The 14977-nt window shown below is 40.0% G+C and overlaps 1 protein-coding gene and 1 pseudogene across 4 annotated transcripts in view; one reads left to right on the top strand and one right to left on the bottom strand.

The window, feature by feature from the left end:
- Window positions 1-3260: 3260 nt before the first annotated feature.
- Window positions 3261-6793, bottom strand: RPS27L (ribosomal protein S27 like). Of its 3 annotated transcripts, none has more exons than XM_082448234.1 (4): window positions 6638-6793; window positions 5639-5747; window positions 4571-4681; window positions 3261-3458 (listed from the first exon to the last, which is right to left on the bottom strand). In XM_082448234.1, the coding sequence occupies exons 1-4, from the start codon at window positions 6641-6643 to the stop codon at window positions 3430-3432; spliced, it is 255 nt and encodes an 84-aa protein (XP_082304360.1). In that variant the 5' UTR covers window positions 6644-6793; the 3' UTR covers window positions 3261-3429. The 3 variants fall into 3 exon arrangements, with proteins under 3 accessions (XP_082304360.1, XP_082304359.1, XP_082304358.1); XM_082448233.1 differs by lacking the exon at window positions 6638-6793 and adding an exon at window positions 6330-6631; XM_082448232.1 differs by lacking the exon at window positions 6638-6793 and adding an exon at window positions 6276-6631.
- A 172-nt stretch (window positions 6794-6965) lies between these two features.
- LOC309654718 (glycine cleavage system H protein, mitochondrial pseudogene) overlaps window positions 6966-14977 on the top strand; it is a 34560-nt pseudogene continuing 26548 nt past the window's right edge. The window contains exon 1 of the transcript in view: window positions 6966-7215. The product of the transcript in view is annotated as a glycine cleavage system H protein, mitochondrial pseudogene (transcript). The remainder of the gene's footprint in view (window positions 7216-14977) is intronic.

The raw sequence follows: 14977 nt of genomic DNA on the forward strand, positions 1-14977 counted from the left end.
AAATCAGACTTCATAAAAATTTAAAATGTTTGTGTTTCTAAGGACAAAAGGTGAAAAGACAACCTACAGAATGGGAGAAAATATTTGCAAACCGTATATATGAGGGATTTGTATCTAAAATACGTAAGAACTCTTACAACTCAAAAATAAAAAGGCAACCCAGTTAACAATGGGCAAAGGATCTGAATAGACATTTCTCCAAAGAAGATATACAAATAGCCAATAAGCACATTTAAATATGGTCAACAGGGGGAGGGAGGGAGATGCGGGAGGGAGGAGATATGGGAACGTGTGTATATGTGTAGCTGATTCACTTTGTTATAAAGCAGAAACTAACACACCATTGTGAAACAATTATACTTCAATAAAGATGTTTAAAAAAATATATATGGTCAACATCATTAGTCATCAGGGAAATACACATCAAACCCTAATGAGATAACTCTTCACACACACTAAGATGGCTACAATCAAAAAAATAGACAATAGCAAGTATGGCAAGGATGTAGGAAATTGGAATGCTTGTGCATTGCTAGTAGGAATGTAAAATAGTGCAGCTGCTTTGGAAAACAGGCAGTTCCTCAAAAAGCTAAATACAGAGTTACTGTATGACGTAGCAATTCCACTCCTAAGTCTATACCCAAGAGAGTTTAAAACATGTCTACACAAAAATGTGTACACATAAGTTCACAGCAGCATTATTTATAGTAGCCAAAAAGTGAAGACAACCCAAATGTCCATCAACTGATTAATAGATAAAATTTACATATATATATATATTTTTTCTAAATAGTTTTTTTGTTTTTTGTTTTTGGCTGCGTTGGGTCTTCATTGCTGCACGTGGGCTTTCTCTAGTGGCGGCGAGCAGAGGCTACTCTTGTTGCGGTGCGCGGGCTTCTCCTTGCAGTGGCTTCTCTTGTTGCAGAGCACAGGCTCTAGGTGCGCGGGCTGTAGAGCGCAGGCTCAGTAGTTGTGGCGCACGGGCTTAGTTGCTCCGCAGCATGTGGGATCTTCCCAGACCAGGGCTTGAACCCGTGTCCCTTGCATTGGCAGGCAGATTCTTAACCACTGTGCTACCAGGGAAGTCCAAAATGTATATTCTTACAACAGAATATTATTCAGTCAAAAAGGGAATAAAATACTGATACATGCATGAATGGCCATGATATACATTATGCTAGTGAAGGAAGCCAGACACAATAGGCCACGTATTGTATGATCCCATTTATATAAAATGTCCAGAGCAGGCAAATCCAAGGAGATAGAAAGTCTGTAGTGGTTGCCAGGAGCTGGGAGGAGGAAGAAATGGGGAGTGAATGCTAATGAGTATGGAGTTTCTTTCTGGAGAGATGAAAATTGTCTGAGATTAGATAGTAGTAGTGGTTGTACAACGTTGTGAATATACTAAAAACCACTGAAATTTACATTGTAAAGTGTTGAATTTTATGGTATCTACATTATATCGCAAACCAAAAACACTGACCTTTATCAGATGACTTACAGGGGCAACCAGATAAGAAACCATTTGTCACCCGACCAGGTCAGAAGCCAAGAATTTCATTTTATTTTTAATTATCTTTATGTAACTTTTTTTTTAATTTATGGAAGAGAGATATAAGGTTTCCTTTAAAAATACATTTATGTTAAAAAATGAAGACAATATAAATAATAGTATTAAAGAAAAAATTTCAGTAAAAATGTATGTGGCAAACCTTGAAGTTTGGAAAAGTCTGAGTGTTCTCTACTGAGCATTTTTCAAACCCAGTAATATGTTTAATCATGAAGTAAAACTTAATATACCATTCAGTTCCCAGTGCCAAGTATCTCTTTAAATTAATCCTTAGATAGATTCTTTAAAGTACAATACTTTCTTCCAATACTATTTCCAAGAAAATTTTCAGGAATTTGCTCCTTATTTACCACAGATTTTTCCAAGGTTCCTAAACTGTGCAAGCTGAGGTGGCTTGGAGCATCATGGGAGAAACATTGATACTTGACATCTTTTGGATACCATGCAAACTTCTAGTTCCAGGTAACTGTTACATTAGATAGCACCACATTTCCTTTGATGATGTATCTTTGTGAAGCTGGGTTTTGGGCCATTGCTGTGATAAAAAGCTAGTACTATGCAAAAATCAATGTGAAAAAAATGAGGATGGAAGTGTCCAACATGATCCCAATTTTAAGAAACTGCAGTGCCCAAAAGGCACACTCATTCCATTAGTAGGTAATTTAAGAATGAGATAAAAATTATCACTTTGCTTTTAATTTATGTGTTCTTTTTTTTCAAATGGCTACTACAGTTGCTAGAACCTAACTACTTAATAAATTTAACTGTTAGGTATTTCTTTTGGCCAGGGGACTCCATGAAAAAATTACTGAGACTAAAGATGCCATAAACCAAGAAAGTTTGGGAAGCTCTGAGTTATTTATTTCTCCATATCATTAAATACGCTCCAAACTTTCCATAGTTCTTCAGTTCTCATGCAACATTCCTCTGATATACCAATCAGTATGTTAAAGGATCAGTCTCTAGGATTGGGGGTGTATATGTAGGAACACCTCTTGATAGGAAATGATCGTCTTCAGTGCCTGCCTTAAAGGTAACAGGTAAAAGAGAAGCGGTTACCTTCCCAGTCTAACGAGCAGTCATATAGGTGCTAGAGAGGGAAAGATACACTCTACCCCCTAACTCCCAAGGGTCACTTCATAAACCATAAAAGTGACAATGAGACAACAGAACCACTCAACACATTTTTCAGTCAGGAGTGCTCACCTGTCTGGACCAGAGAATTCAATACCATCTACTGCCCCCTGCCAGAACATCCTGAGTAAATCATGCTACTCCTGATTCCTCCTCTCCAGTTTTCTACCCCAAAAAGAGCTTTCTATAACTCAGACCCCAGCTGCAGTTACTGTACTAAAGTATACAGTATGTTATGGGCATGTAAATCCAAGGCACTACACTGTGATTGTTACTGCATTAAGTATGTACTTCTATAAATATGTTTCCATAGTTACAATACCAAAACTATATTTAGAATTAATAAATAATGAACTTCTTTCCATTTGTAATCATTTAGTCCCCTCACAGAAATTTGGAAGAGGACTGAAAATCAAATATTTAAAGTTTCTACTCCTGAAGCGAGACACAAACTAATCAGAATACCCTTTTAAAAATGTTTAAACCAAATTCATATACACAGCATATATAAACGTATAGCACATTAACACATACTTGAAAAAAAGAAAAGGAGTAGTTTGCCCGTAATCAAAACTTTATTGAAAAACTGACACCAAAATAGGAGAGCGCTGCTGTATACCTTACAAAATTAAACATAATTACATTATCGTGGTAGATTAGCTGGAATTACTGAACTGATAAGGCTTTCTGCGATAGAAGGCAAATTCAGGAAGGTGTGGGGATCATTAGTGTTGCTTTCTTCTAAACGAACACCCTGCAAAGGAATCCCAAGAGCATATTAAACACAAGTCTGCTCTATCTTTGGTACAGAGTTTTAATGACAGAAAATACTTTTTACGTAAAAGCTTAAGTTTTAGAAATACTAGAGTAATATTCATATACAGGTTATTTATTTTTTTATACCAGAAATTTGCTAAAAGATATCTTTTATATTTGAATTTACTCTGATGTGACTGTCACTCCCTGTTCTCAAATGTTATAATGGAGTTCAAGAAAATAATTTTGATTAGAGTTCATTTCAGGTCTTTTAGGAAAATTCTGGTACAGATGCACCCTTTTAATCATCTGTCAGCACATGGACACAAAATTCTAAAATCATGGCATGATATAAAGGTTTTGGCAATCTTGCAAGTACATTTTTTAAGAGCGATACTGCATTTAAATATTGTGCTAATTTCACAGTTAGATCTCATGAAGTCACACCAGATAGATCTTGGATTTATTGCCAATCCACTTATAACTCTTCCAATGAGAATAACATGGAATTCACAGCTCCCCAAAATACCACAAGCAAACTTCAAATATCACTATTGAGCTGTAAATCTCTAAGTACTACTATGGAAAATTATATACATATGTATTATTTTTTCTTCACAAAAGTGAAAGAATTAAAATTAGACTATATTAATCATAAGTAGTTGCTCAGAGAAATCAAACCTCTGACATTTTAATTATCTGTTGCTCAGCTAGCAATGATTAAAACTATCTTAAATCATATGTACCAAATACATTTGAAACAAAATATTTACAGGAGAAATTTTTAAATCCTATGTTTTTAGATATCTTATGTATTTATTCTTTTGCTCCATTCTGATTTATGTCTAACATTCCAAGTTCAGCAAACTGACTAAATACAACAGAATCAGGTGCTCTAAACTAAGAAAAATAATAAAGCAATTCTTTGCAAGGTCAAGAGTACAAACTTATCTCATTGAACAGGGCACTCTTTACTAAAAGAGCAATGAAAGATAAAGATATTTTGGTAATTATGAATTTAAGATTTCTTTAAAACTGATTTTTAGTAAAGAGAGAGATTTTAAAATCATAAAATCTGATCACTGGGTTAGAAAATGCCAAATGATTTACCTTCTGTGAGTCTGGCCTTTCCTCCTGTCGGCTGGCACAACACGGTTGAACAACCTACACAAAGCACCACAGTCTGAGCATGGCTGAAAACCGTGGTAATCTTGTAGCAGCCTGAAAAAGGGAAGTGTTAAAAGTGAAAAGCAGAAAAAAACACAGTACCTGTTCAACATATTTCTAGTAAAGACTTGTAAAAGATTAGGAACTTCAGTGCTGTGCAGTAGCAAGCCACATATGTAACAAACTTTTCTAGTAGCCACATTAAAAACAAGTTTTTTTTAAAGGTGAAATTAATAATATATTCTATTGAACTCAGTATTTCCAAAATATTATCATTTCACCATATAAACAAAGCCTTTTTTTTTCAATGCTACATCTTCAAAATCTGGTGTACATTTCACACTTAAAGATACAGCATGAAAAAAAAAAACAAGATACAGTATGGTGACCATAGTTAATAATACCCTACTGAATATTTGAAAGTTGCTAAGAGAGTATATCTTAAAAGTTCTTATCACAAGAAAAAAAAATTCTGTAACTATGTATGGTGACAGATATTAACTAGACTTATTGTGGTGATCATTTACCAATATATACAAATACGGAATCATGAGGTCACACACCTGAAACTAATATAATGGTTTATGTCAATTATACCTCAAGAAAAAAAGAATGAGAAAGAATTTTTCCATTTTGACTAGCCACATTTCAAGTGCTCAGTAGCCACATATGGCTAATGGCCACCATACCGGACCCCGCAGCTTTACACTGAAGAATCAATATACTTTTCATTGCATCGTGAAAAAGAAAACTTATCATCTGAACAGCTTAAAGACTTAAGTTCAGTGTCATGTCCCCTCTGGAGTCCCATCTTCACACACCCCACCCCCGAAATGTTTCTAAAGTGGTTTATTATGGAAATAACCCTTATGACATTCTAATTCTGTAATCCCACTTTGGGTCCTAATATCAAAACATACACAACACACTATGAGCAACCCTTATAGAAATTCTGTAAGTAATCCTTACAGAAATTTTCCTTAGGAAAGGAGTTAAAGTTTGAAATTTTACCTGGACATTTTACATCCATAAAATAAGAATTTGGACTTTGGACCAGCCGTTTCTTTTTATGTTTTTTCTTCTCCTCTTCCAAGGAAGGATGCAGTAAATCTCTAGCCAACTGAATAAAAAAGCATATTATTACTACTAGAATGACACCACAACTCTGGCCGATTTAACCATATGTGAAATATACATGCAAAAAACAGGAATAACGGTCATATTCAGCAGAGACAACACTTTAGATGTTACTTATTTTAAAGCCTGTTAACTTTCATCAACACTTTTTATAATGCTTGTGTTCTCCAAGTTCCGGTTAAGGGGAACGATCAGGAAACATGTGGTAAGGTTAGCTCCGTTCTTTTTAACTAATAACAGTCGCCAGTGAAAATAAAACTGTGGTGCTAAGTAAGAACGTGATCTGGACCCTGGACCCGCTGAGAGTAGTAGTCGCTGAGGTAGACCCAGCGAATACCAACGCCGAGGTGATTTCTGCCCCCAGGGTTCAACATCTGATAAGAACTCTTAAGTGGCTGACGCGAGACGGTCCTTGATAGAGTTAATTTGTAAGGCAACTGCGAAGACAGTTTTTAAAAAGGAAACAAGTAGGAAATCGCTTCCGAGAGAAGGCACGGGGGGCAAGACCCACGAAGCAAAAGGAGAGCAAGAAGACTTCAACGATCACAGCCTCGCGGGTTCCCACCGAAACCCAGGAGGGCTGAGTAGGGTAGCCGGGGAGCTGTCCCCTCCCAGCCATCGACTCCAGACTGCACCCAGGGCGGCGCCGGGTCCTCCCAACTCCACGCCCAGGCAGGGCCCGACTCGCCGCGCCGCCGGGCAAGTCCCAACAAGTCCGCCACGCGCGAAAGAGCCGCGGGATCCGAGCCGCCGAGCCGTGTTCGGCAGGGAGCCCCGGGGGCCCGCGGAGCCATCGAGCTAGCCCGCCCCTGGGGCCCCTCGGCCGACCGAGAAGGCAGACACAAACGCGAAGCCCGAAAGTAAACAACTCACAGGCATGTCGATCCTTTCGCAAGCCCAGCCCGTGCAGATCTCTAAGGCGACACCCCTAGCGAGCAGCACGCGACCGGGAGCGCGGCGTCAACTTCCGCGATAGAGGAGACTGGGAGGAGCGGAGCGGCGGCCCCGTCGACTCTAGGCGCTCCTCTCGGTGGTGAGGGCTGGCTCCGGCCGGGATCCGCGGGCGGCGGGCGAGGGGAGGTGCTGAGGCGCTCGCCCATTCGAGCTCCCAAAGCCCGCGATCCTAACGGGCTCCTGGGCTAAGGCCGCTTCGCCCTGGGCAAGTGGTGCCTGGGGCCAGGCTCAGGCGGTGCACGCCCGAATGGGAAGCCCCCTCGAGCTTCGGGAGCGCCGGCACCGCTGCAGAGCGGACCCGGCTGGGCACGCTGGGTCACTTGTCATAGGTCCCGCCGCCAAGCCTTCCGCCCTCGGCTGCCCTGCGGGCGAGCACACGGGCGGTGCCTCTGTTCTGTTCTTTTATGTATTAAAAACAATATTATTAATTAAAACCGTTAACACGTCCCAGCGAGATTATGAAAGAGGCTCGTTTACTTGCTCATCCTGCTTCCAAGGTACCGGTACCGGTTATTAAGTTCTTTGCGGGATGTAGCTGTGCCTTGGGTTTGCTTGGCCTTGAAAAAAGTTTTTAAGAAGCACCGATTCGCTGCCGTGCTTAGTTCACCGTGTGGCTCCTTCCTGTCCTCCGTGGGTCACACTTTCCAGAGCAGACAGCTGGAGCCTGAAAAAAACAGCGAGTGTCACCGATGGCCAGACTTGAAATATTTTTGATGAAGAGGACCATCCTGTGAGCGCGTGTGGTCAAAAGCTAAGAAACCAGGGAGACGCTTCATCAGAAAATTGTCCTAGATAGACGTTCTCGATCAACTTTTATTTCTCTTCGAAAAGATAGTACATGTGTAATGTACATTTTGGAAAATGCAGAAAAACAGAAGAAAATTTAAATCACCATCCAGAGATAAGCATTGTTCATATTTTTTCCTTTATCATTCCAGACATTTTTTTATTCACTTGCATGTATGTTTGTTTTGGGTTTTGGTATTACATAATTGGTATCATCTTGTATATATTCTTTTATAGACTTGATCCCCTCCCCCCACAACTTACTGTGTAATGAACATTACTCGATGTTACTACATGTTCTCCTACATTATGACTTTTAATGGGCACATAGCATTCATCCTGTGAATATATATCCTTATTTCATCCATACACTAAAATAGACATTAGGGGGACTTCCCTGGTGGTGCAGTGGTTAAGAACCTACCTGCCAATGCAGGGGACACAGGTTCGAGCCCCGGTCCTGGAAGATCCCACCTGCCGTGGAGCAACTAAGCCCGTGTGCCACAATTACTGAGCCTGAGCTCTAGAGCCTGCGAGCCAAAACTACTGAGCCCCCATGCCACAAAAATAATAAATAAATAAAATAAAAATTCTGTCTGGAAAAAAAATAAAGTAAAATAGACATTAGGGCTGGGTTTTAAATACTTAATATTTAAAATATTAATTAATATTAAATACTTTCAGACAGATAAGTATATGGAATAATACAATTGTGTACGCAGAATCATGGCCCCCAAAGACTTCTTAATCCCCAGGACCTGTAGTTATATGGCAGGTGGGAATAAGATTGCTAATTAGCTGGCTTTAAACTAGGAAAATTATCCTGGATTATCCTTAAAAGTGGAAGAGAAAGAAAGAGAGATGTGGTGATGAAAGAAGAGCCTGAGAGATGCCATGTTGTTGGCTTTGAAGATGGAAGAAGGGGGTGGTGAGCCAAGGATTGCAGGCAGCCTCTTAGAAGCTGGAAAAGACAAGGAAATGGACTCTCCCCTAGAACCTCCAGAAGGAACACAGCCCTGCCAGGCCTCAATTTTTCTCCCAGTGAGACCCAGGTCAGACTTTGAACTACAGAACTGTAAGATAACAAATTTGTGTTGTTTTATCTATTTTTATCATTTATTTATTTATTTTTTTGGATACAGTTGACATGTCACATTGTATAAATTTAAGGTATACATGTGTTACTCTGATATATTTATGTAATATGGTTGCCATTGTAACAATAATTATCACATTACATTCTTACAATATTCTATGTTCAATAAACTGTACATTAACTCTTTATACACTAATGATGAAAAATCTGAAAGAGAAATTAAGGAAACACTCCCATTTACCACTGCAACAAAAAGAATAAAATACCTAGGAATAAACCTACCTAAGGAGACAAAAGACCTGTATGCAGAAAACTATAAGACACTGATGAAAGAAATTAAAGATGATCCAAACAGATGGGGAGATATACCATGTTCTTGGATTGGAAGAATCAACATTGTGAAAATGACTATACTACCCAAAGGAATCTACAGATTCAAGGCAATCCCTATCAAACTACTAATGGCATTTTTCACAGAAGTAGAACAAAAATTTGCACAATTTGTATGGAAATACAAAAGACCCCAAATAGCCAAAGCAATCTTGAGAAAGAAAAATGGAGCTGGAGGAATCAGGCTCCTGGACTTCAGACTATATATACTACAAAGCTACAGTAATCAAGACAGTATAGTAAGTATGGTATTGGCACAAAAACAGAAATATAGATCAATGGAACAGGATAGAAAGCCCAGAGATAAACCCACGCACATGTGGTCACCTTATTTTTGATAAAGGAGGCAAGAATATACAATGGAGAAAAGACAGCCTCTTCCATAAGTGGTGCTGGGAAAACTGGACAGCTACATGTAAAAGAATGAAATTAGAACACTCCCTAATACCACACACAAAAATAAACTCAAAATGGATTAAAAACCTAAATGTAAGGCCAGGCACTATAAAACTATTAGAGGAAAACATAGGCAGAACACTCTATGACATAAATCACAGTAAAATCCTTTTTGACCCACCTCCTAGAGAAATGGAAGTAAAAACAAAAATAAACAAATAGGACCTAATGAAACAAAAGCTTTTGCACGACAAAGGAAACCATAAAAAAGACGAAAAGACAACCCTCAGAATAGGAGAAAATATTTGCAAATGAAGCAACTGACAAAGGATTAATCTCCAAAATATACAAGCAGCTCATGCAGCTCAATATCAGGAAAACAAACAACCCAATCCAAAAATGGGCAGAAGACCTAAATAGACATTTCTCCAAAGAAGATACACAGATTGCCAACAAACACATGAAAAGAAGCTCAACATCACTAATCATTAGAGAAATGCAAATCAAAACTACAATGAGGTATCACCTCACACCAGTCAGAATGGCCATCATCAAAAAACCTACAAACAATAAATTCTGGAGAGGGTGTGGAGAAAAGGGAACCCTCTGGCACTGTTGGTGGGAATGTAAACTGATACAGCCACTATGGAGAACAGTATGGAGGTTCCTTAAAAAACTAAGACTAGAACTACCGTATGACCCAGCAATCCCACTACTGGGCATATACCCTGAGAAAACCATAATTCAAAAAGAGTCATGAAAAAAAAAAAAAAAGAGTCATGTACCACAATGTTCATTGCAGCTCTATTTACAATAGCCAGGACATGGAAGCAACCTAAGTGTCCATCGACAGATGAATGGAAAAAAGATGTGGCACGTATATACAATGGAATATTACTCAGCCATAAAAAGAAATGAAATTGAGTTATTTGTAGTGAGGTGGATGGACCTAGAGTCTGTCATACACAGTGAAGTAAGTCAGAAAGAGACAAACAAATACTATATGCTAACTCATATATATTGAATCTAAAAAAAAATGGTTCTGATGAACCTAGGGGCAGGACAGGAATAAAGACACAGACATAGAGAATGGACTTGAGGACACGGGGAGGGGGAAGGATAAGCTGGGATGAAGTGAGAGAGTGGCATGGACTTATATATACTACCAAATGTAAAATAGGTAGCTAGTGGGAAGCAGCTGCTTCATACGGGGAGATCAGCTCGGTGCTTTGTGACCACCTAGAGGGGTGGGATAAGGAGGGTGGGAGGGAAGCCCAAGAGGGAGGGGATATCGGGATATATGTATACATATAGCTGATTCACTTTGTTATACAGCAGAAACTAACACAACATTGTAAACAATTATATTCCAATAAAGATGTTAAAAAAATCTTTATGGCTATTTTAGTACTTGTTACAAGTTTGTACCCTTAAACACCATGAATCTTATCCCCCCACTCCCCATTCCTTGGTAACCACCATTTTACTCTGTTTCTTGGGGTATTTTTTACAAGTTTGATTTTTTTAGATTCCACATATAATGTACAGTACTTGTCTTTCTCTGTCTGGCTTATCTCACTTAGCATAAGGTGCTCAAGGGCCATCCGTGATGTTGCAAATAAATTTGTGTTGTTTTAAGCCACTAACTTTATGTAGTAATTTGTTACAGCAACAATAGAAAATGAATACAATAATGAAGACCCCTCTACCCACCGCCCAGCTCTGTCAAATCTAACACTCAATACTCCATCCCCCCAATTTTTCACTATTAAAATAATGCTGTAGTAAACATTCTTGTAGATAAGTCTGGGTGTCCATCCTTGATCATTTCCTTAGGATATTCCTAAAAAGGAACTGCTGAGTCAAAAGTTATGCACATTTTAAGATTTATAATATAAACTGCCAAATTACCCTCCAGAAAAGTCAAACCAATTTACAATCCAGATGTAAATGTCTGAGAATGCCCCTTTCTTTGCAACGTTGACAATACTGGATATTATGTTTTTCCCTATCTCAGTCAATCCAAGAGAAGTAAATGGTATTTTGTCATAATATCATGTATTATGGAATAGTAAATGAAACTTTGCTGTAAGTCTTCCATGAAAATTGAGAGCAGTTGTTTGCAAGTGTCTGGACTTGTCACTGTCTTCCCCTAATTTGAAGGAGAACATTGTGTTGTCAGCTCTCTTGTGAGCCAGATGCAGACATTTTAGAGACCCATGCATATTCTCTTTCTCAAAAAATTATCTTCCACTATCACTACAAATTACAAAAAAAAAACCAAAAACCTGTAATAAGAAACAGGTGTGAAAGACTACGCTCATGGTAAACACTGAAAATGTTTAACTTTTGGAAAAGCTGACTATGCTCTCCTCTCATTTCCCCATAGACTAGCAAAAAAACTTCACCATCTACTAGAGTTTGGGAACTACTCTCTGGAAAGTCTCCAAACACATGCAGGGATAAGACTGAGTATTAAAGGAAATTCATTTTCCTGTAAGCTCTTTAATCTCTTCTCCCTACCTAAGATTTCAATTCTTTGCACATAACTTATATCCTTTTCCCTCCCATTTTTTATTGTAGTAAAATACACGTAAAATTAACCATCGCAAAACATTTTTTATCATATTTCACTGTTGTCTTCATTAATATTTTTCAAATGCTCATTGGCCATTAGCACTTACAAAGTGAGATGATCATCTATTTCTTCTCTATGTATCCTTTTAGATTAAGGATATTAACCACTGATCATAGATACTGCAAATATTTTTCTCAACTTTTTTCCTATTAATATTTTGGCAATTTTTTAATCATAGAGGAATTTATATATATTTCAAATCTATAATTTTTTTCCTTTTTGCTATTGTGTTTAGACAGGCCTTGGCCCCCTTAGGATCAGCTAAATATTTGCCTATGCTTTCTTTTAATTCTTTTATTGTAGCATTTATTCTTTAACTTTTTAATTAACCTGGAATTTTTTTTTTTTCTTGCTGTGCAGCTCAGCTTGCAGGATTTCAGTTCCCCAACTAGGAATTGAACCCCTGGTTAGGGATAGAACCCGGGCCATGGAAGTGAAAGCCCAGAATCCTAACCACCAGCCCACCAGGGAACTCCCTAACCTGGAATTTATTTTGGCACTTGATGTGTAGTAGGTCTCAGAACAATTTCTAATCATCAGGCCTAGTTATTGCTTCAGTTACTTAACCAATGCCCAGTACAGTCACATTGTCAAAAGCCTTCAACTTCTGAGACACTGTAATAGTGTGAGAAATAAAACTCAAGGTCAAGAAGACCTGGACTCTATTTATAACTCTGCCTCCTCGTCCAAAGCTCAGTTTCTCCTAACATGTCCCCACGCCCTTGCACTGATGGCAGATAAAGGGACATGCAGGCAGGTGCAGGGACACAGAGTCCCTTTGCCTTGGCAGCCTACACTCAGGGCCTGCACAAGGAGCTCCTGCCTGGCTTCCCAAAGGACTGAGAAGTGCCAGTTGAAATTCTGTGTGCTGGGGACTTCCCTGGTGGTGCAGTGGTTAAGAATCCGCCCGCCAATGCAGGGGACATGGGTTCGAGCCCTGGTCTGGGAAGCTCCCACATGCCAAAGAGCAACTAAGCCCGTGCACCACAGCTATTGAGCCTGCGCTCTACAGCCCTCGAGCCACAACTACTGAGCCCGTGTGCCACAACTACTGAAGCCCACGCACCTGGAGCCCGTGCTCAGCAACAAGAGAAGCCACCGCAATGAGAAGCCCACGCACCTTAACGAAGAGTAGCCCCCGCTCTCTGCAACTAGAGAAAGCCTGTGCACAGCAACGAAGACCCAACACAGCCAAAAATAAATAAATAAATAAATTAATTAATTAATTAATTAAAAAGAAAGAAATTCTGTGTGCTGCCTGAAAACTTTCCAGCTGTTCTATCTGGCCAGGTCTGAGAAGGTGCTGCTGAACCCTCCTTTTCAGCACCCGGCCCCCTTCACCTTAGAAGTGTGCGGCCATTTTCACCCCCTTCTTCCTTTGCCAAACTTCAGATGCTGGGAAAACTCACAGGTGTTCAGGGTAAGCCAGGAACCCACTGATGCTAAACTTCAAGCCGGCCCAAACCAGTTCTAAATAGGTCAGTTACCCACTTTCCCCTGGGTTGGAGTTCCTCAGGCTTGTGCCCTTCTTTTCCCAGAAAGATGGTCAGAGGTTTAGTTTAGTCTTGACTTTAAGAAATTCAGGGTGTGAGGTGGGGCCCTAAAGTTAACTTTTCTTACCCCTGCCTTTCTAAGTATTTTTCTGAGAAGCTCAAAGAAATCCATGTTGTCAGCAAAACTTTAACAAGGCAGCATTCTTTTTCTCTTCCTTCTATTGTCCACCTGTTGGCAGGTTGCAAAGCACGTGTGGCTTATTCTCAACACATTCCTGAAAGCAGCAGCAACTTCTGAAACCGACCTCTTCTCTGCATATCAGTTCTCCAACAGGGTCACAAACATTATCCCCAAAGCTCTGCTGTTCGGGTTGCGATTCATCTGCCGCGCATGAGGATCCTTGACACTTCAGGTAAGCTCCAATCTTAAGGGGTAAGAGTCTCAGATACAAACGCTGGTGTCATTTTCTTTATTTTCCATACCAACTTAATTTCTGACTGAGGCTGAGCCCCCGTTGGACTGGTACTATAGACAAAATGTTTGTGTCCCCCGCAAAATTCATATGTTGAATCCTAACCCCCAATGTGATGGTATTGGAGGGTGGGGCCTTTGGGAGGTGATTAGGTCATTAGGATGGAGCCCTCATGTTGGAATTGTTGTCAAACCCAAGTTCGTGTGCCTGACACGCAGTGAGGCCAAACAAACTGAAATGTTGGAGTTGGGAGCAAAGAAAGGTTTATTGCAGGGCTGAGCAAGAACAGGCAGCTTGTGCTCAAAAGACCTGAACTCCCCAATGGGTTTCAAGGAAGCATTTTTAAAGACAAGGTGAGGGAGGGGAGTCACAGGGTGTGTGAATCGAAGAATTGTGGTTGATGGTGAGGTAACAGGGTGGGGTCACAGGGATCAACATTATCAATCCTTAGGCTCCAGTAGGTCTGGGGGCTAAGTGCTCATGGTCATCAAGTAGTTAACTTCTTCCATTTGGTGGCAGTTTTAGCATCTGTAAAACAACTCAGGAAATGTGCATCAGATATTGTTATCCAGGTACTTCAGGCAGGAACTAAAAATCCTGTGACTGCCATATAGCTGTTTGACTGTTTAAATTCTTAGCAGTTCTCCTGGCCCAACTGCTATTTTTGTCACTACATGTTCACATCCTTTCAATCATTAATTCTTGAGGCAGGCTTTTGTGACTCAGGGGAGGCCTGGGAGACTACAGCTTTTCTACAAACAAGAGGCAGGGGGAGGACATTGCGGCGGTGGGGGGGGGGCGGTCTGTTCCGGGAAGGCCCCATAGGGTCCTACTCCATTATAGAATTCGTGCCATTAAAAAAGAGGCCCCAGAGAGCTCCCTCACTCCTTCTGTCGTGTAAGGACACAGAAATATGCCATCTATAAACCAAGAAGCAGGCTCTCACTAGACACCAAGTCTGTTGATGCCTGGATCTTGGACTTCCCA

This window comes from Balaenoptera physalus (assembly GCF_965194825.1).
Source record: "Balaenoptera physalus genome assembly, chromosome: 2".
NCBI lineage: Eukaryota > Metazoa > Chordata > Mammalia > Artiodactyla > Balaenopteridae > Balaenoptera > Balaenoptera physalus.

What these genes read in the sequence shown, in the direction of transcription:
- RPS27L (XM_082448232.1), bottom strand. Translation starts at nt 6,383, where the DNA reads ATGGCTGGGAGGGGACAGCTCCCCGGCTACCCTACTCAGCCCTCCTGG. An exon ending in TCTTGCTCTCCTTTTGCTTC is followed by an intron (nt 5,748 to 6,275) that starts GTGGGTCTTGCC and finishes TTTTTTATTCAG; the next exon opens with TTGGCTAGAGATTTACTGCA. An exon ending in AAAGGCCAGACTCACAGAAG is followed by an intron (nt 3,459 to 4,570) that starts GTAAATCATTTG and finishes ATTCCTTTGCAG; the next exon opens with GGTGTTCGTTTAGAAGAAAG.